The following is a 22096-nucleotide window of genomic DNA, read 5'->3' as shown; positions in this document are numbered from 1 at the left end:
GGGTTCCGCGTTCAGCAGTTGGGGGGATCTCAGTAGTCTTATCCACACCGATATGTTTGCTAAAAGTTTGTCAAATGTTAATAGATGGAAAACCACTTTCATATAACTCAAGACATAGTTCTTCACATAAGTGATTCCTTGTATTTGTCTACTATTCAGAGTCTGTGCCTACAAGCATACAAAATACAACTACAAGTGTTCGGCCGCAAGTTTTACCACAAGTTCCCCCAACAAGTGCTATGGTATGAGAATGTTATAATTTTCATCATACACATACCCTTCGGTTTGTGTATGTATCAATATTCTTAAATAATTATGTGTATGTCTATTGTCTTCCAGGTATCCAACTCCAGACCTCAGCTTACAAATTACGCAAGTAATTACGGTATCTATGTTACTTAATTTTATGGTAGTTTGCAGGTACGACAGTCTGATCTCTGATAGTAACATACAATTACATTGCGTGATGGGGAGAGAAGACAATGAAGAAAGATATGAAATAGTAAAGTTGTGTTCTAATCTTGTCAATTTGCTTCTACTCCGTTCTGACTCACTCACATAGTCAACCGTATGGTCCATATTCCCATATACAGTGTCTTGAAAAAATATACATGCCCCATGAACTTTTCCAGATTTTTTTCATGTTACACCAACAAACTAAAATGCATTTTATTTGGATTTTGTGTTATATACAAACAGAGTAGCAAGGATTTGTAAGTGTAAAGGAAATAATACATGGCTTTCTAATTATTTTAAAAACATAAATCTGAAAATTGTGATGTGCATTTGTATTCAGCACCCTGGAGTCTAATATCCCTAAATAACCAATTGTCTCCAGAAGTCACATAATTAATAAATTGAGTCCACCTGTGTGTAATATATTCTCAGTACAAGTACAGCTGTTTTGTGAAGGCCCCAGACATTTGTTTGAAAACATTAGGGATCAAACTGCACCGTCAAAACAAAGGAACACACCAGACAGGTCAGGGATAAAGTTGTGGAGAAGAGTAAAGCAGGGTTAGGTTACAAAAATTATTCCAAGCTCTGAATATCTCATTTAAGACTGCTCAATCCATCATCCAAAAATGGGGTGAGCGCCACTCAGCCGGGAGTCTCCTGATTACTCTTTTCTATTGCAGTGTATTAAGCCCGCAGTTCCTTTCGTTTGCTTACCTGCATTGATATTTTACATATTCACCAATGCACCTTTACATTGGTCACATACCGTATTGGTAAACTTTTTATTTATATATACACTAGATGGTGGCCCAATTCTAACGCATCGGGTATTCTAGAATATGCATGTCCACGTAGTATATTATTATTATTATTATTATTATACATTTTTATAGCGCCATTTATTCCATGGCGCTTTACATGTGAATACAAGGCAAATATAGACAAATACATTAAACATGAGCAGATAACAGGCACACGGGTACATAAGGAGGGAGGACCCTGCCCGCGAGGGCTCACAGTCTGCAGGGGTGGGTGATGAAACACTAGGAGAGGGTAGGGCAGGTTGCGCGGCGGTTCAGTAACTTCAGGATCACTGCAGGCTGTAGGCTTGTCGGAAGAGGTGGGTCTTCAGGTTCTTTTTGAAGGTTTCTATGGTAGGCGAGAGTCTGATGTGTTGGGGTAGAGAGTTCCAGAGTATGGGGCAAGCACGGGAGAAGTCTTGGATGCGGTTGTGGGAAGAAGAGATGAGAGGGGAGTAGAGAAGGAGGTCTTGAGAGGATCGGAGGTTGCGTGTAGGTAGGTACCGGGAGACCATGTCACAGATGTATGGAGGAGAAAGGTTGTGGATGGCTTTGTATGTCATTGTGAGGGTTTTGAACTGGAGTCTCTTGGCGATAGGAAGCCAGTGAAGGGCTTGACGTAGGGGAGAGGCTGGGGAATAGCGGGGAGACAGGTAGATTAGTCGGGCAGCAGAGTGTAGGATGGATTGGAGCGGTGCCAGAGTGCTAGAGGGGAGTCCAGAGAGTTGGAGGTTGCAGTAGTCGAGGCGGGAGATGATAAGGGCATGCACTAGCGTTTTTGCGGTGTCGCGGTCAAGGAAAGCACGGATCCGGGAAATATTTTTGAGTTTGAGACGGCAGGAGGAGGCAAGGGCTTGGATATGTGGCTTGAAAGAGAGGGCAGAGTCAAGGATCACCCCGAGGCACCGGGCGTGTGGGACTGGGGAAAGTGAGCAGCCATTGACATTGATGGATAGGTCTGGTGGAAGGGTAGAGTGAGATGGCGGAAAGATGATGAATTCTGTTTTGTCCATGTTCAGTTGTAGAAAGCGAGCAGAAAAGAAGGCTGAAATAGTAGACAGACAGTGCTGGATTTTGGTAAGTAAGGAGGTGAGGTCAGGTCCGGATAGGTAGATCTGCGTGTCATCAGCGTAGAAATGGTACTGCATACCGTGGGATTCTATGAGCTGTCCCAAGCCGAAAGTGTAGATGGAGAAGAGTAGGGGTCCTAGAACAGAGCCTTGAGGAACACCGACTGACAAGGGGCGAAGTGAGGAGGTGGTGTGGGGGAGGGAGACACTGAATGTTCGGTCTGTCAGATATGACGAGATCCAGGAAAGGGCCAAGTCTGTGATGCCAAGAGATGAGAGAATTTGTAGCAAAAGGGAGTGGTCCACAGTGTCAAAGGCAGAAGACAGGTCCAGGAGAAGGAGGACAGAGTAGTGTCGCTTGCTCCTGGCAGTTAGTAGGTCATTGGTGACTTTAGTTAGGGCAGTTTCAGTTGAGTGATGGGGACGGAAGCCTGATTGTAACCGATCAAAGAAGGAGCAGGAGGAGAGGTGGGAGGACAGTTCAAGATGGACGTGTTGCTCCAGCAATTTGGAGGCATAAGGGAGAAGAGATATCGGGCGATAGCTAGACACAGAGGATGGGTCGAGGGAGGGCTTTTTGAGGATGGGTGTGATCTTGGCATGCTTGAAGGATGAGGGGAAGACACCTGTTGTGAGTGAGAGGTTGAAGAGGAGCATTAGGGTTGGGATGAAGACCATGGAAAGGTTAGGGATGAGGTGGGATGGGAGCGGGTCAAGCGTGCAGGTGGTGAGGTGTGATCTTGACAGGAGGGTGGAGAGCTGATCTTTTGTCATGGTGGAGAAGCTGGTTTTGGAGGAGCAGGGTTGAGCAGCTAAGAGGGGCAGTGGGCGCTGTGGGCCAAAGCTTTCTCTGATCGTATCGATCTTCTGTTTAAAGAAAGAGGCGAAGTCTTCAGCAGAAATGAGGGGGGAGGGAGGAGGTGCTGGGGGACGGAGTAGAGAATTGAAAGTGTTGAAAAGCTGCTTAGGGTTGTGAGACAGGGAGGATATGAGAGATGAGAAGTAAGTTTGTTTTGCGGCAGTGAGTGCAGACTTGAAGCTGGCGAGGGACTGCTTGTATGTAGTGAAGTGGTCGGCAGAGCGGGATTGCTTCCATCTCCGCTCAGCAATCCTGGAAGCCCGTCTTAATTCTTTGGTCAGGCTGGTCAGCCAGGGCTGCCTGTTAATTGTACGAGTTTTACTATGCATGAGCGGGGCGGCCGAATCGAGTGTTGCTGTTATTGTGGTGTTATAAAAAGTGGCAGCAGCATCTGTGTCATGAAGGGAAGCTATGTCTGTGAGAGGGAGAAGGGACCCCGAGAGTGATTGTAAGTTGAGATGTTTGAGATTTCTGCGAGGGAGTTTGTGGAGTGTGGGTTGCACATTAGGAGAGGAGAGGGAAGAGAATGTCAGTAGGTTGTGGTCAGACAGGGGGAGGGGTGTGTTAATGAGATTAGTAAGGGAGCAGAGGCGGGTGAAAATGAGGTCCAGCGTGTGGCCATCTTTGTGAGTGGCCTCAGAGGACCATTGAGTGAGGCCAAAGGAGGCAGTCAGTGATAGAAGTTTAGAGGCAGCTGAGGTGGAAGTGTCAATGGGGATATTGAAATCACCCATGATGATAGTGGGGATATCGACAGAGAGGAAATGAAGTAGCCAGGTGGTGAAGTGGTCGAGAAAGGTGGAGATGGCTAGTTCTGGGGGGCGGTAGATGACAGCCAGCTGGAGATTGGAGGGGGAGTAGATGCGGACAGAGTGCACCTGAAACGAAGGAAGATTAGCGGAGGGTGGTAGCGGGATTGGAGTAAAGGAGCAGGTGTCGGACAGGAGCAATCCAACTCCTCCACCACGTTTGTTGCTGGGGCGAGGTGTGTGAGAGAGGTGGAATCCGCCATAGGAGAGCGCAGCTGGAGAGGCAGAGTCAGATGGGGTGAGCCAGGTTTTAGTGAGGCCGAGGAAGGAGAGTTTGTTGGTGATGAAGAGGTCGTGGATAAATGTCAGTTTGTTGCAGATGGAGCGTGCGTTCCATAGTGCTCCAAGTAGGGGGAGCGGGGGAGTGGGGGCTGGATGAATGGGTATGAGGTTGTCTTGGTTGGGAAAACGTGGGGAAGATCGTGGCAGGGGGTTAGAAACGAGTGTGGGGATGAATTGGGGAGGGCCGGGATTTGGGGATATGTCACCAGCGATGAGGAGTAGCAGACAGAATATTAGAAGGTGGGAGCAGGATAGGACATGATGCGGCCGTGTGTGTCTGGAGAAAAAGGATTGTATGTGGAGGAACAGTTCTGAGGAGAAGGTGAGATGGCTGGCGAGGATGGAGGGAGAAATGATTAGTTCCTTACTAGGTGGAGGGATTGCAGGAGATTGTAAGAAGGAAAGTAGTATGGGGGGTGAAAGAGAAAAGAAATCGAAACATTGTAGTGGTTGGTATTGTGTTACCTTCCAGTCAATTCCAGTCCAATTCAGTCTAATTCAAAATCGTAATTTAAAAGATGGAAGTTAAAAGATGAAATGCAGCAGACTGAGTCTATAGCAGACTCCTGCATGTGAATATATCCCCAGTTAAGGGCAATCAGGTGTGAATGAGGAGGTGGCTGGGTATGGGAGACCAGATGTAGAGAGTTAAGCAAAGGTCATAAAGTGAGGGAGGGGTAAGACTGACCACTCAAAGAGATGCCAGGATCACACAATGAGATACATGAAAACAGGTCATGGAAAACAAGCTGATAGGTATGGCTACGTTCAGATTAGCGTTTCCCGACGCTGCGTCGGGAAACGCAGCGGTGACGCACGTGTCATGCGCCCCTATGTTTAACATGGGGGACGCATGCGTTTTTCTTGTTGCGTTTTCCGACACGTGCGTCAAGTTGCATTTTTCTTGCGTCCGATTTTCGTCAAAAAACGACGCACGCGTCGCAAAACGCAGCGTTTTTGCGTGCATTTGCACGCGTTTTTTCGTGCGTCGTGCGTTGCGCTGCCGACGCAGCGGCGCGCAACGCTAATCTGAACGTAGCCTAAGAAAGCATACTAAAAGGATAATATGTGCTGCACCAAGACACTCAGATCCAGGGGAAGCATAGAAAAGCCAGTGCAATATACAGAGACATTCAGAAGCCAGGGAGAGCTGGGGAAAAGTTACTGCATACCATGGAAAATCAATGCAATATATAGAGACATTCAGAAGCCAGGGAGAGCTGGGGAAAAGTTACTGCATACCATGGAAAATCAATGCAATATATAGAGACATTCAGAAGCCAGGGAGAGCTGGGGAAAAGTTACTGCATACCATGGAAAATCAATGCAATATATAGAGACATTCAGAAGCCAGGGAGAGCTGGGGAAAAGTTACTGCATACCATGGAAAATCAATGCAATATATAGAGACATTCAGAAGCCAGGGAGAGCTGGGGAAAAGTTACTGCATACCATGGAAAATCAATGCAATATATAGAGACATTCAGAAGCCAGGGAGAGCTGGAGAAAAGTTACTGCATACCATGGAAAATCAATGCAATATATAAAGACATTCAGAAGCCAGGGAGAGCTGGGGAAAAGTTACTAAAAAGTATATTGCACAGTCCACGTAGTATATTGGTCAGACACGTAGTATATTACGTACTATATTGCCCAGTGGCGTAGTATACAGCACAGAGCCACGTAGTATATTGCCCAGCCACGTAGTATATTGCCCAGCCACGTAGTATATTGCCCAGCCACGTAGTATATTGCCCAGCCACATAGTATATTGCCCAGCGACGTAGTATATTGCCCAGCCACGCAATATATTGCCCAGCCATGTAGTATATTGCCCAGCCATGTAGTATATTGCCCAGTGACGTAGCATACAGCACAGAGCCACGCGGTATATTGCACAGCGATGTAGTATACAGCACAGAGCCACGTAGTATATTGCCCAGTCACATAGTATATTGCCTAGCCACGTATGTCACAGGTTAAAAAATTAAAAATAAACATACTCACCTTCCGATCCGAGGGCCCCTTGTAGTTCTAGCATACTCACCATACTTGTAGTTCTGTCGCCTGTGCGAGGTACAGGCGGCAGCTTCCAGTCCCAGCCTGCTCGCGCAGGCGCGCAGGGCCTATGATGACGTCGCGGTCACATGACTGTGATGTCATTGCAGGTCCTACTCGCGCAGGCGCGCGGGGCCTGTGATGACGTTGCGGTCACATGACCGTGACGTCATGGCAAGTCCTTCTGCCAGACCATCTGTGCCAACGGAACGTGGCGGTTGCATCGCGAGGAGCGGGAAAGGCGGCGTAGGTGAGTATATAATCGTTTTTTATTTTTTTTATTATTTTTAACATTAGATGTTTTTACTATTGGCGATGCATAGGCCGCGTCAATAGTAAAAAACTTGGTCACACAGGGTTAATAGCAGCGGTAACGGAATGCGTTACCCACGGGATAACGCGGTCCGTTACCGCCGGCATTAACCCTGTGTGAGCAGTGAGCGGAGGGGTGTATGCGGGCACCGGGCAGTCAGTGTTGGGAGTAAGGAGCGGCCATTTTCTTCTGGACTGTGCGCGTCGCTGATTGGTCGCGGCAGCCATGACAGGCAGCTGCCGAGACCAATCAGCGAACAAATAACAGTTACAGACAGAAGGACAGACAGAAAGACGGAAATGACCCTTAGACAATTATATAGTAGATTCTCTACTATGTACAGTTAAATACAGTAATTGACATTACACCATACTACATACAGTTGAAACCAGAAGTAACTGAAACTGCAGTAATTGCAGTGAAGGATGGTCCAACAAAGTACGCACTCAAGGGGGTTGAATACAAATGCATGTTACAAACTTCAGATTTATGTTTTTTAAATATTTAGAAAACAATGTATCCTTTCCTTAACACTTGACATTTACTTGTTACTTTACTTTATGTTGATATATCACATACAATCCCAAAAAATGTTACGCTTGTCGGTCAAGCACCGTATGCTGTCATAATTATTCAGGTACTGTATTAAGTAAAACAAAATAATATAAACAATCACTTAACCAAGGCTTGAAAATAAAACTCAGGGTATGATCACACGTTTTGTTTTTTGCTGCGTTTTTCCGGCAAATTCTGTACTAGTACTGTGAATTAAATTCCCGAAATCCCATAGGGGTGGAGCCGCATATTCATTACTGTAAATGAGCGGCCCCACGTGACCGCATACAGTAGAAGGTGCGGCCAGGACAGGAAGCAGCGCCAGCCAGCGAGGGAGCCGGGTGAGTATTTTAAGAACAGCGGGGGGGGCGCACTGTTGTGAATTCTGTGGCTGAATTCACTCCTGTGGTCACAAGTGGTACTGCAGCTTCTGAGCTTCCTCCCTCAGGTGTTCTGGTGAGCTCGTTAACTGCTTCATTACTTAACTCCGCCTGATGCTGCTATCCTTGCTCCTTGTCAATGTTTCAGTGTTGGATCTGAGCTTCTCCTGATTGTTCCTGTGACCTGCTGCTCTGTATAGCTAAGTGCTTTTTGTTTTTTTTTCTGTCCAGCTTGTCTTTTGTTTTGCTGGAAGCTCTGAGACGCAAAGGGTGTACCGCCGTGCCGTTAGTTCGGCACGGTGGGTTTTTTTTGCCCCCTTTGCGTGGTTTTGCTTTAGGGTTTTTTGTAGACTGCAAAGTGCGCTTTACTGTCCTCGCTCTGTCCTAGAATATCGGGCCCCACTTTGCTGAATCTATTTCATCCCTACGTTTTGTCTTTTCATCTTACTCACAGTCATTATATGTGGGGGGCTGCCTTTTCCTTTGGGGAATTTCTCTGGGGCAAGTCAGGCCTATTTTTCTATCTTCAGGCTAGCTAGTTTCTTAGGCTGTGCCGAGTTGCCTAGGTAGTTGTTAGGCGCAATCCACAGCCGCTTTTAGTTGTGTTTAGGATAGGATCAGGTGTGCAGTCTACAGAGTTTCCACGTCTCAGAGCTCGTTCTTGTATTTTTGGGTATTTGTCAGATCACTGTGTGCGCTCTGATCGCTAAGCACACTGTGTTTCTGGATTGCCTTCATAACACCTGTCATTAGCAAACATAACAGCGCACATGGGGTGGGGACATGGACCTTTATTTTAAACACGAGAAACTTAAAAAAAAAAGGAATATTCATATCTTCTCTACAGCAAACGCTGCTGCAGGGAAGATATGAATGGCGGCTTCAGCACCAGATGCTGGTGCGTGTGGTACCCAGCACGGTGCGTGTGGTACCCAGTGGGCACACGGGCGGCACACGTGTGCCACACTGATGTGCCACAGAAACGCATGGGCACACGGACACGGATAATTCCGGTACCGATTTTTCCGGTACCGGAATTATCTGGACGCGTGAGACTGCCCTTAAACAGTGGTTGAAAATCTAGCTTTTAAACCACGAGCGATGGAAACTTACCCCTATTGGCTTCTCATCAGGGCTGCTCCACTGAGGTGGATACTGGTATACAGGCAATGCGCTATATAATTGTGAACTTAGCCTATGAGAACCATTGTCTATTTGCCCTACTAGAGTGGATATTACAAGTGATTTTGTTATTTTTAATTAATAAACATACAGCTCTGGCAAAAATTAAGAGACCACTGCAAAATGTCTGATTTTTCTCTTTATAGATATATTTTGAGTAAAATGTAAATTGTTCTTTTAGTCTATAAACTTCTGACAACATGTCTCTGAATTTCCAAGCAATAAATTTTGTATTTTTTTTCCGAAAAGAAGAAATGGTCAAAATAAAAAAAAATAAAAAAATAACCAGTCCTTGCAGACCTCAAATAATGCAAAGAAAGCAAGTTCATATTCATTTAGCAACAACAATACTAATGTTTTAACTCAGGAAGAGTTCAGAAATCAATATTTTGTGGAATAACCATGATTTTTAATCACAGCTTTCATGCGTCTTGGCATGCTTTCCACCAGTCTTTCACACTGCTCCTAGTGCAAAAATGTAAACCGTCCTTCTTTGTTCGATGGCTTGTAACTATCCATCATAATAATAATAATAATTATAATCTTTATTTTTATATAGCGCTAACATATTCCGCAGCGCTTTACAGTTTGCACACATTATCATCGCTGTCCCCGTTGGGGCTCACAATCTAAATTCCCTATCAGTATGTCTTTGGAATGTGGGAGGAAACCGGAGAACCCAGAGGAAACCAGCGCGAACACGGGGAGAACATACGAACTCCTTGTAGATGTTGTCCTTGGTGGGGTTTTAACCCAGGACTCCAGCGCTGCAAGGATGCAGTGTTAACCACTGAACCACCGTGCTGCCCGTGGTTACATTCCAGAGGTTTTTAATGGGGTTCAGGTCTGGAGATTGGGCTGCCCATGACAGGGTTTTGATGTGGTGGTCTCTTAATTTTTGCCACAGCTGTATATAAGCTTTACATATTTCAAACTGTAAACTTTTCTGGAGGACCTCTTATGCTATTGACTATGGCTCTGTTCACAACACACCTGAGATTTTCTCATGGTTGCTAGAACATAGGAAAGTCAAGCCCTGTGTAAGGAGAGGTAGCCGAGCATGCTACTCCGCATCACTGCGGCTGACCTTTGGAGAAGGAATGGAGGGGCTTCTTAACAATCCTGGAGATTTCATCAGTATAATGACTAATAGAAAAGCACCATTAATACTATCAGTTTCCTTTAAATATTCTTGACATACCATTATCCTTAACATGTATACATATCATTAAATGATTTCTTATAGTTTCGTGTTTGTCATTTAGGGCCTGTGCAGGTAATGAGCTCTCCAAGAACTCCAAGTCAGCATCCAAGTGTTCATCCAGGAACACTGCATTACCCACCAGGAACTATGGTATGTCAACAAAATCCTTGTCATTGTAAACCTGTAACAGCCCTATATAGTGAAACAGCCCTATATAATGAAGAAAAGTCTGAGAGTCTCACAGTGTATATCCTCGCTCAGGAATCAAGTCATCAGGCACTTAGTGTGGAACAGATACCAGAGCTTTACTCAGCATTTGTCAGTTTTCCCGTAGGAAGCTCCAGAACTTTAACATTAGATCAACAGTTTCACCTAAAACTTCAAAGAGCGGACGTGACACTCATAATTTTGAGGTCTCTTCTACTTTATTTATGGGTAAACCCTTATAAGTTGATTGTTCAGGAGCTAAGTAGCTTTGGTTGTATCAGGTGTTGTTATGAAGATGTGGACCTGAACTCATGTAATCAGGGGCAAATAGGTCCAAGGTTACAGAGGTGGGTAGGAAGAAAAGTAGTGAGGCCCAGACAAGCAGTCCAAGGTAACAGAGGTGGGTAGGAAGAAAAGTAGTGAGGCCCAGACAAGCAGGAGGGAGAGAAGAGACCTCAAAATTATGAGTGTCACGTCCGCTCTTTGAAGTTTGAGGTGAAACTGTTGATCTAATGTTAAAGTTCTGGAGCTTCCTACGGGAAAACTGACAAATGCTGATTAAAGCTCTGGTATCTGTTCCACACTAAGTGCCTGATAACTTGATTCCTGAGCGAGGACATACACTGTGAGACTCTCAGACTTTTCTTCACTATATTGGGTTTACCCATAAACAAAGTACATTTTAGTTAATAGATCTTGGAATAAAACTAAGTTCCGCAATTGAATGTGTTAAAAAAATGTTACTGTGTTGAGATAATCTTACAAATGTGCCACTGATATTTACTGTGACCGAGCACGAACATGGTCTGATTATACCACATCTCCTGGCTAGGGGAGGAAGCAACAGAGAGTATACAGACAGGGCAGCAAGGAATCGCAGCTTATTCTTTTTGTTAGGCAAAACATTTCCCTTCCTGTTTTTAATCAATATTTTACTTCATAGAAAGAATCACTGTGATACTCTGCTGTAATGTCTGAATACTCTTTTGCTTTCCCTCCTGCCCAGGAGATGTGGTTATGATCAGACCATGTTCCTGTACACTCCCTGACAGAAGTCATGTCGCTTATCCATGTTATGTAAATAAAAGCTTATAACTAGACGTTAAATTCATCCATTGTTTGTATAAATTATTCTTTTGAAAGCTGAGACCCTCCGAAATGTGTTTTAGGTTAAGAAAATATTGGCATCAATGCAGAAATATTGATCAGTTAATGGACACAGAATGGACAGATTTTGGCAAGGCAAAAGTTTTGTCGCCTGGTCATATAATGCACCCAATCCTAGTTTAGATCCTCACCTGTGCTCAGTAAATGATTGTGTGAGGATTCTGAATAGAACCTGAGAGTGGACCCTCTGGGTCATGGCTCTAGAGCCCCCGAGGACAAGCGGACCAGATGGAACCACCCCCTATACAGGGAGCGTTAGGAGCAGGCCCAAGGGGGATGGAGACACAACTGCTAGAGCCAAAGGGGCGACTACAAGTCAGAAAAGGAGACTGAAGACAGAACGGAAAGGACTGGAACTGGGAAAGCAGGGTATATGATGGAACTTCAGGAGCCGGACATGGACAAAAACAATGCTGCAAAAATGAAGACAAAAAGTATTAAAGCCAGGAAGACAAGACTAGATGCAGGACTAGTATATGTTATGACAAAGGGCAAGAAAGACAGAGACTCAGAGACAGATATGGCGGAGACACAAGGCAGGTATGATTGGGACACAGGCCTGGTACGGTGGAGAAACGGGGCACTGGCACAGGGCAGGTATGACGGAAATACGGCGCAGGTATGGCAGAGACAGAGGAGAGACATAGGGCCGATATGGCGGAGACACAGGGCACAGACGCAGGGCAGGTATGGCGAAGACACAGGGCCGATACGGTGGAGACATGAGGTACAGGCATAGGGCAGGTATGGCGGAGACAAGGAGCACAGGCACGTGCAGGTAAGGCGGAGACACGGAGTACAGGCACAGGGCAGGTATGGCGGAGACACGGAGCACAGACACAGGGCAGGTATGGCGGAGACACAGAGGAGCCTGAAAGGAAAAAGGAACGCTGACAGCAAGGTACAGCAAAAACCTCAGAAGCTCAGGCGTCTTACCTGGGAAGACGCCGGGAAGAAATACCCGATGGGCGCTGCCATGTTGGGGCGGAGCCATCGGTTCGTGACCTCGCAGGGAGCCCTGTGGTGCAGGAGGCGCGATTGCGCATGCGCAAAGGAATGACGTGCCGGGAACCAGCAAAGACAGAGGAGGAGCGGCGAGGGACAGAGTCAGGGGTGCGCCGAGGGATGGGAGAAGGCAGGTAAGTATGTGCGGTCATGACAGATCAGTTAATTAGTGTGTATAAAAAGAAACCCAGCACCCCAGACCTTCACTTGAACCTCAACTTGAGCTCTGACAACATGCCAAATATCCACCCTGAGACCAAAGCCTGGATTATTAAGAGGCTGAAGACCAGATCCTTTGCAGAAGTGGCTGGCACCTTTAATGTGTCTCAGTGTCAAGTACAAAGAATTAAAAAAAGATTTGAAGAGACTGGAGATGTGTTTGACAAGCCCAGGTCTGGCAGACCCCGCAAGACAACTGCTCAGGAGGAACGTTTGTTGGCTAGAAAATTCAAAGCAAGCCCCTCTTCCACTGCAGCAGAGCTCCAACAGGCCTGGTCTAGAACAGTTTGTAGGATTCTACCTCGAATTAGGCTCCATGGTCGAATCAGTGCCCAGAAGCCAGCACTAAACAAAAGGCAAATAAAAAACTGTGTGGCATTTGCAAAGTCCCACAGCCTGCTAAACAGATGGACGCTGGAAAAGTGGCAGAAGGTGGATTTCTCTGATGAATCTTGTCATGATCCAGGACGGGGTTTTTTCTTTGTCCCATCCTGGTCAGATAGGGGTTAATTGTTTCGGCTTCTCTCTGGTAGAGGGTGGCCATTTAGTTGCCCATTGATCTAGGTCTGCTGTCAGTTATACTCCTGCCCTCGGCTGTGTTGGTTGCTCTATTGCGTACCTGTGCCTTGTGCCTGATATCCTGTTGCTTTTTTGGTTTTGACCCGGTCCGTCTCTTCATTGTGAGTTTGTCTACTGTCTTGATACTGTGTATTTGCCCGTTCCGGTTTTCTGACCCCTTGGCTATGTCCTGACTACCCTCTGCCTGCTTCTCTTGTACTGCGCTGCTCTCTCTGTGTATGACCCCTTGGCTGCGTCCTGACTATCCGTTCTGTCTAATCTCTTGGTAACTTTATCCTGTAGTTACCCTTCTAGGAGTTTTCCTTCTGCTCCTAGCTGTCGGAGCTTAGGCCACGCCCCCAGCAGTCAGGTGCTTCAAGTCCTATCTGACCTGAAGCAGTCTCTCTCTGCTCCTGCTTTCTCTGAGAGACCTGTGGCTGGAGGGCCCTTGGCAGTCACGTGCTTCACGTCCTGTTGGTCTGAAGCACGCATCTCTACCGCCTTTGCCCCGGTCCACAGGTATCTCTGAGTACAGTCTGCCTTACTCAGGACACGCGCACTGACTCAGTGAGCAAATGCAGTGTGGTGTTCCTGATAAATCTTCCGTAGAATTACACCACAGGTGCTGCAAATACGGCAGGAGACCTACTGGAGCCCTAATGGATCCAAAATACACCCAGAAAACAGTTAAATTTAGTGGTGGAAAGATCATGGTCTGGGGTTACATTCAGTATGAGGGTGTGCGAAATATTTGCAAGCTGGAAGGCAATATCAATAGCCTAAAATATCAAGAAGTATTAGCTACCTCTTATATTCCAAATCATAAAAGGGGTCAAATTCTGCAGCAGGATGGTGCTCCATCTCATACATCCATCTCTACAACAAAGATCCTCCAGGCAAAAAAGATCAAGGTGCTCAAGGACTGGCCAGCCCAGTCACCAGACATGAACATCATTGAGCATGTTTGGGGTAGGATGAAAGAGGAAGCTTGGAAGACAAAACCAAAGATGACTGCATTAATAAATTGTAGGAATCATTGTTGAACCGCATGGATGCAGTCCTTCAAGCTCATGGAAGTCACACAAAATATTAAATATGACTCTAATAGCACCATAACTTAATTCACCAATGTTATGCAACATATATTTGTATTTTAAGTTAATTATTTGTTTGAATATCACACTGCTTTCTGTGGGCGACAAAACTTTTGTCTTGGCAAAATCTGACCATTCTGTGTCCATTAACTGATCAATATGTCTGCATTGATGCCAATTTATTTTCTTAACCTAAACGACATTTCGGAGGGTGTCATCTTTCAAAAGAATAATTTATACAACCAATGAATGAATTTAACGGCAGGTTATAAGCTTTTATTTACATAACATGGATAAGCGACATAACTTCTGTCAGGGAGTGTACAGTCAGACACAGCCATTACGCAGTACACAGCAGGGGCACATTTTTAAGATTATTTCTGCAAAAGGAACATTATTTTAGCACATCCAATTGTGGAACTTATTAATATTCAAAGATCTATTGATTAAATGTTGATTAAAGGGAATATGTCACCCTTTTGAGCTTTTTTGAATTAATAATAAAGGCATACAGCTGACATTAGTCATACCTGTATGCCTCCTGGATGATGGCTTGTTCAGTAAAAATCATCTTTTATAGCTTTGATCTTCCAGGCTATCGGGTGTACACTGCCCAGAAGATAAGACTGGCTCCAGTCTTCATTATACAAGATTTCTCCCCCCCTTCTCTTCAGTTTCCCTTTGACGTCATGTGCGTGTCCAGAAATCCCGTGCCTGCGCATTCTGCCTGTCCACTGTACTGTGGGGAATTCACCTTCAGTGTGCACCACAGATTACTGGGACTGGAGGTTACAGTTACTCTACGCCGCCTGGGCACATCAAAATTGAAAACAGTGACCCCAGAAGGGTGGAAAGGTGCAGAGGAGAGATGGCAGGGAGAGTGAGCAGGCGCAGGATTTCCGGACGCCTGCATGACGTCAAAGTGAAGCTGAAGTGAGGGGAGCAGAAATCAGAAGGCAGTCTTATCTTCCAGGCAGCCTACACCTCATAGCCTGGAAGATCAATGCTATAAAAGATGATATTTACTGAACAAGGCATCATCCAGGAGTCATACAGGTATGACTAGTTTCAGCTGTATGCCAATATTATTAGCTCAAAAGGGTGACAGATTCCCTTTAAAATTAACTTTGTTCCTGGGAAAACCACTTAAAACACATAATTAATTTAGAAGCCAAGCTTCGACTCTCTCTCTGTCTGGGGGTTAATTTGAGTTCCCTCTATGCATACTCCTGCAATCTCTCCATTATGACTGTCACTTTCCCCTTCTCTAAGTAAAAGCACGGGACTCTAGCCTAAGCTACATGGCCATGGGCAACTAGCTGTTGACACCAAACATACGCCCTATATAAGCAGTATCTACCCATTGCAAAGTCAGAGCGTGGCATCCCCAAGTCCCTGTTCTCGATCATGAGTCACAGGGCTCTAGATTACATGACTTCTGCCCTGTCCTGGCAAAACCCCTTCTTCCACTGACCTGGTGCCTGGGAGGATGTGCCTGTATATAATGCGTTAACGCTTGCATATTCTTTTTTGTCATCCAGGGACCTAACTATAGATATCTTCCTCCTGCACCTCAATTTTACCAAGGTAAATTTTAATATCTGTTAAAATATGCATTACGGTAACTCATTAAGAATGAATAATTTTTGCTTCTATATTTCTTTTAGCACATTTACTCTCACTTTTTTGACTGACATATTTGTGTCGCTTGGGATCAAAGTAGAGAGGTTAAATGACTCTTTAAATTTCATGTGATGCCAGGATTTTTTGTCTGTGCCATCAACACATTATTTAACAGCACAACAATTAGCTGGGAAAAAGCTCATCACAACATACAAATACATCAATGGGAGCATAGGGATTATTAAAAAGGTTGTTTCATAATGACACTATGTCCATTAGAACTATTTGGACAACATAGAGACCTGGGGTGTGATCCAGTAGCTAATGGATGGAATCACCCCTTTAAGGCCTTGTTCACGCATTCAGTATATGGTCAGTATTTTACCTCAGTATCTGTAAGCCAAAACCAGGAGTGGGTGGTAAATACAGAAGTGGTGCATATGTTTCTATTATACTTTTACTCTGTTTGTTCCGCTGCTGGTTTTGGCTACAAATACTGAGGTAAAATACTGACCAAATACTGAACGTGTGACTGTGGTCTGAAAATGAGAATACTTGATGAAATAGTCATATAAATTACGTGTTTTTTTCAGGTGATCCTCAACTTTGGTATCAAGCGTTTCATGGGTATCCAACACCTCGACCAGTAAGTTACCTAAGCAAGAAATAATAATAGAGTGCCTTTAAGATGACAGAGCTCTCCAATAACAGTACTGCTAAGCAATGTGTTAACCCTAATTCAAGTCCTTTTAATAATTTGACTATGTTCAATTTGCTTCAATTCTATATTAATTATACAACACTTAAAGGGAAAGTGTCATCAGAAAAATACATTTTTTAAAGCACCCCTCCAGTGTTTTGGGGATTTTTCAATTCTGGAGTGGTTCTACTAAACTAACGTCCCTGCACCCAGTCTTATACTCACACTCCGGTATCTTCAATTTTTTTCGGAGCCACTCCGGATTTGCTGTGCCATCTTGTGACCACAGCTTCTGACTGTCTGGATGTCAGAAGATACAGGACATTACAAGCTCTCAATGTAAGTCAATGAGTCCCAGAACAAAGCTCTCATAGACTTCTATTGAGTTGTGACCTCAAGCTCACTCCATGGAACAACGGAGCGATCCAGCAGGTCACAAACTGGCGGAAACTGACGAGAGCAGCGATGATAAACAATGAAGACAGCGGCAGGTAAGTATCAGGCTAAGCTCAGGGACCTTCCATTAGAAGCACCACTCCAGTGCTGAAATAAGTGCACATGACCACCGCCCTATTGAAATCAGATGGGCGATAAGTTGTAATTGTCGGACAACTTCTTTAAAGTTAGAGTTAAAGTAAAGTTAATAGTGATGAGGGAATGTACTCGTTGCTCATGTTTTGCCGAGCACGCTCAGGTGACCTCCGAGTATTTATGACTGCTCGGAGATTTAGTTTTCATTGCGGCAGCTGAATGATTTACAGCTACTAGCCTGCTTGAATACATGTGGGGATTCCCTAGCAACCAGGCAACCCCCACATGTACTCAGCCTGGCTAGTAGCTGTAAATCATGCAGCTGCCGCGATGAAAACTTAATATCCGAGGAGTCATAAATACTCGGAGGTCACCCGAGCGTGCTCGGGAAAACACGAGCAACAAGTACACTCGCTCATCACTATTAGAGAAATTAAACCTTTACCAATGTCTTGAAGAAAAGCGACAGACCCTCTAGTTTTCCCCTGACATCACCACTTCTGGAGTTGAATATGGCATTGTAAAACAGATCTTTTTTAGTTAAAGGGGCAGTTCCTTCTCAATGTTTTGTCAGGGTTGGCATTCTGCAAAATGAAAGGTGCTTTCATGTTAGACATCACTGGAAACCCTAAAGGTTAGGACCTCTTTGTTAAAGGGAATCTGTCAGCAGGCTTTTGTTATGTTATTGAGTGTGTCATAATGTAGGGACTGAGAACCTGATTCTGGCAATGTATCACTTACTAGGCTTTGTGTTGCTATTTCAATAAAATCAGTGTTTCATCAGCAGGAGATTATCACTACGGGACCAGCTGCTTCATGCCTCCTAGTCAACTGTTTTGGCATTTTGAGCACTGCTAGATCTGCAGCAGAGAAATCAGTGATTGTATCAAAATGATAGCAAGCAGCCCAGTAAGTGGCACATCACTACAATCAGGATCTCAGCCACTACATCATGTTGGTCTTGGATTACATAGCAAAAACCAGGTGAAAGATTCCCTTTAAAGTGAACCTGTCACGGGAAAAAACACTATTAACCTGCAGATATGGGGTGAATCTCCAGAATAATAGTGTTCTGAACCTGACCGGCGCCACAGAGTTCTGCTGCCTAGAGGAAATTAACCCCCGGCAGCGTTTGGGCTTCTGTCACCGGGTGGCAATGGTGTGGGCTTATACACCACTCTCTGCATAGAGGGCAGTGGCTATAACCGTGCCTCCGACACTGACTGAGCAGGATCAGCATTAGAGCTGGCTGTCAGTCAGTGGCAGGGGCATGGTTAGAGCCATCCCTCTCTCTACACACAGAGTGGTGTCTAAGCCTGCGCTGGCGCCACCTCTATGACTACTATGAACACTGCCGTGGGGAATAAAGCTAATTTCCTCCTGGCAGCAGAGCTACAGGGGGTACTTCAGAATGCTATTAATCTGTTGATTAACCAGATATCTGCAGGTTAATAGTGTTTTTCACGTGGCAGGTTCCCTTTAAGACATTGATGACCTATCTAATATTCCAGTAATGTTCATTGTGGGAAAAGCCATTTAATTTCTTTCGGTGTGTGACTGGAGTGTGATGGTACTTTGCCAGTCAGCTGCAACCCTTCATGATTGCTGTGTTGCAGCCAATTCATCTAAATGTGCCCCAATATTGTAAAACATTGCAATGCAGAGAAATAACAGTGTGGCCAAAGGTGTCATCCAAAATGTGCCTAACAATTGCGAGTGCAACACGAGAAACTCGTGCATCAATGCCCGGCACTGCCACCGGCACTCGGCACCGGGGCGAGCGGCTGCATGTATTTCTATGCAGCCGCATGCTCTAGTTCCGAGTGCCAGTGGCAGAGCCGGGCATTGATGGGCGAGTTTCTCGTGTTGCACTCGCAAGTGTGACCCCGGCCTTAGCGGCATTCTCAAAACCATTTCTTTTTTCATAGGTCAAAAACTGACTGTATTTTTTTTTCTCATGTGTCATCCATGGTTCCTTTGTGGTTTTCTCCTTTGCTTTCTCATAAAATGAGAAGAAGGTTCTCTGAGTGAATGGATGAAAAACAGAGGGAAAATGGATGTCTCCTAGACTAGAATGGCCGAGTCTAATCTACAAAAACAGATGAGAACCAGACATGCACTGAGTTAAGCAGAATGGAGGCAGAGATGTTTCATCAAACATTAGAAATCAGCGCGCAACCCCTTACCAATATATGACACACTGCATTTTCATTTCCTTTGGGGGTATAACTGTGGAGCGGAGGGGCACAGAAGAAGAAAAAAACTATTCTAGGAGCAGTGGGATTTGGAGGAGGTGCTCAGTTTACAATAAACACTCTACTGAAAGGTCCCCCACCCTAAGAGTGAAAAGTGACTCTGAATTTCTCATGCCCATTTGTCTTCCATTGCCTCCTCCACTCAGTTTGGCCTTACATTCCTCCTGTTTCCAAGATGGTTGTCGCACGGGAAGCACATTCAGAAGTCTAAACCATGGCCTCACAACTATTGGGTTCACCATGGTTCACAACTATTCTTGTTTGCTTCTTTCCTCACAATATAATGATAGGATTGGTGAAATGACTTTTAGGGCTCTTTCAGACGTCCATGAACATCAGTCCGATCACAGATCACAACACATAGACTGGCCGTGCGTCTCCTGACAGCTTCATATATCTGTACGAGGCTGTCACATTCAGTTAAGGAGACACACGGTCAGTCCCCACATTGCGATCCGAGATCGGACCGATGATCACGGACGTCTGAAAGAGCCTTCAGGCCATGTTCACACGTAGCGTAAAAACTGGTGTTTTTTAGTTGCTTCTTTTTTGTGTGTTTTTGAACTGTTGTTTTATTTTTCTGTGGACTTATATTTCTAAGCTGTAAAAGGGCGTGTAAAAACACAATTGTGTTATTATGTGCAAAAGTCTGTACTAAAAAAATGCATTTAAAAAAACGCTATGTAAAATCTGCAGCAAAAACACTTTAAGAATAAAAAGAGGCATAAAAAAGGCATAAGAAAACACAATAAGAAGAGCAGATTGCTATTGCGTGTTGTGTTGCAGACCTGCAGAAACAAATGCAAAAGAAAAAACCAGTAGGCACATGGCTTTATACAATGGTTCAGCTTTCTATAAAAACTGAACTCCAATATAAAAAATAAGGTGTTTCCACGTTCCGGATTGGCAGCGCTTTGGACGCAGCGGACACCCGCCCGGTGCAAAGCGCTGCCAGCTTTTGTACACGCGGTGATTCCGCATGTGTTCATTGAACCATGCAAAACCACCGCACCCTATACATAGGACGGTGATATTTATCTAGCGGAGACTGAGCATCTCCGCAGGATAAATTGACACTCTGTGGTCTGGGAAGATGAGCCGCATGTCCGGTTACGTAGGGAAGCCGGAGGCGTCACTGCATGCATAGTGGAGATGGGATTTCATAAAATCCCCTCCACTATGCTGTAACATCTGGCCGCTGCGGGTTGGATGCTGCAGCTGTACGGATTCTGGGATTCTAAAATGTTTGATCCACCACCAATCAAAAAGTAATGGCATATCTCAGGGATATGCTTTCACATTATAAGATGAGAATAACCCTTTAAGTTTAATACTCATATTTATTTATAAGCATAGTTTTAGAAATGTTTTTTATTTCTCTTTTCAGTTCTCAAATATTCAGCAACCTTCAAGATCTAATCGTAAGTATATTTCACTAACAATACTCAGACCTAAAACAATGTCCAGAGGCAGACCTTAGACTAATCAAGAAATAATCTCTATGTATATAGAGACAGTATATTATACAGAGGTATCAAACCAGTAGAGTGACACGTTATCAGTGGAAGAGTGCAAACATCTAGGAAGTCTGGTTGTGTATGGCCCATGGACTAAGGTTTTATGACATTGGCCTTCTTAGCGGGAAACTGTCATCAGGGTTTTCTACCCCAAAATAATGCCATCTATGTACATTCTCCTTTCATTGACCTGCCACTCCCTCCTAAGATCTAATGCAAGTGCCGTCATTCCCTACGGCGGTGCGAGCACAGTATGATCCTCATGAAGAGGACAGTGAATGTCTGGTGTTTGTAGATCACTCCAGACGCTGACCGTCTTCTTCACTCTTGCTTCCTGTATCCATACCGGTTGTCCTAGTGAAGAAGATAGTCAGTAGCTGATGAGATCGGCAAAGCATGTAGATCATGCCAGACACTGTATATACCCCAAAGAGAATATTTACCAACAATAAATTCAAAAGAATTTTTTCATTAATAATTTTTATTATTTAAAAAGGACATAACACAATTAATAACATTTTTATTAAAATATACATATATATATATATATAATTAATCCAGAATAAAATATATCATGAGATGAATACAATATAAACCAGTATGTGGTTAACACATCTCATGCCAGACACTGACAGTCTTCTTCATCAGGACCTTACTGCGCATGCACCCCCCGAGGAATGACAGCACTTGTACTACATCTCAGAGCGAGAGAAGCAAACCACTAAGAGAAAAGTGACCTGTCAATAAATGACACTCGGAGACAGGCGGGCATGGTCAATGAGAGCACTCTTCAACTGCCCTTGTGGTTCATTTGCATAACAATTCAACCAAAACACTTAACAATACAGTGCCTGTACATAGATGGCATATAAAAACTGATGACAGGTTACGTTTAGAAAACATTTAGGCCCCGATTCATCAAAGCAATTTTGCCAGAATTCTGATGTGGCTGTGTTGCTCCAAAATTTTACAACTTTTGCTGTTTTGACGTCCGTTTCTCTCATCCCAGCTTGGCCAAAATTGGAGGAACTGGGGCGGGATATGGGCATGACAGGAGCATTATTAACGGGGTCTATTTCATGACAAGTTGTGATGTTCTTCAGGAAGTGGAGTAAGACTTTTGGTGTAATGCTTGGAGGCACACCCCATTTGTCTGACGCTCCTAATTCATTAAGAGGTGCGCTATTCTTGATGAATCAGGAGACTGACTGCAACACGCCCCCTCATGAAAATCACCGGTCTTGATAAA

General features: G+C 44.6%; 1 protein-coding gene across 6 annotated transcripts in view; it reads left to right on the top strand.

Annotated features, from left to right (window-relative positions):
• RIPK3 (receptor interacting serine/threonine kinase 3) overlaps nucleotides 1-22096 on the top strand; it is a 117451-nt gene that overhangs the window by 84920 nt on the left and 10435 nt on the right. For 4 of the 6 annotated variants that reach the window (XM_069761012.1, XM_069760983.1, XM_069760993.1 and 1 more), the window contains 6 exons: nucleotides 160-242; nucleotides 340-385; nucleotides 10033-10121; nucleotides 15763-15808; nucleotides 16438-16490; nucleotides 20718-20751. In XM_069761012.1, the coding sequence (XP_069617113.1) occupies nucleotides 160-242; nucleotides 340-385; nucleotides 10033-10121; nucleotides 15763-15808; nucleotides 16438-16490; nucleotides 20718-20751 (351 nt within the window). The remainder of the gene's footprint in view (nucleotides 1-159; nucleotides 243-339; nucleotides 386-10032; nucleotides 10122-15762; nucleotides 15809-16437; nucleotides 16491-20717; nucleotides 20752-22096) is intronic. The other 2 variants (XM_069761001.1, XM_069761030.1) reach the window with 2 other exon arrangements.

Source organism: Ranitomeya imitator, chromosome 1 (assembly GCF_032444005.1).
Source record: "Ranitomeya imitator isolate aRanImi1 chromosome 1, aRanImi1.pri, whole genome shotgun sequence".
Lineage (NCBI taxonomy): Eukaryota > Metazoa > Chordata > Amphibia > Anura > Dendrobatidae > Ranitomeya > Ranitomeya imitator.
This window is presented reverse-complemented; position numbering and strand designations above follow the sequence as displayed.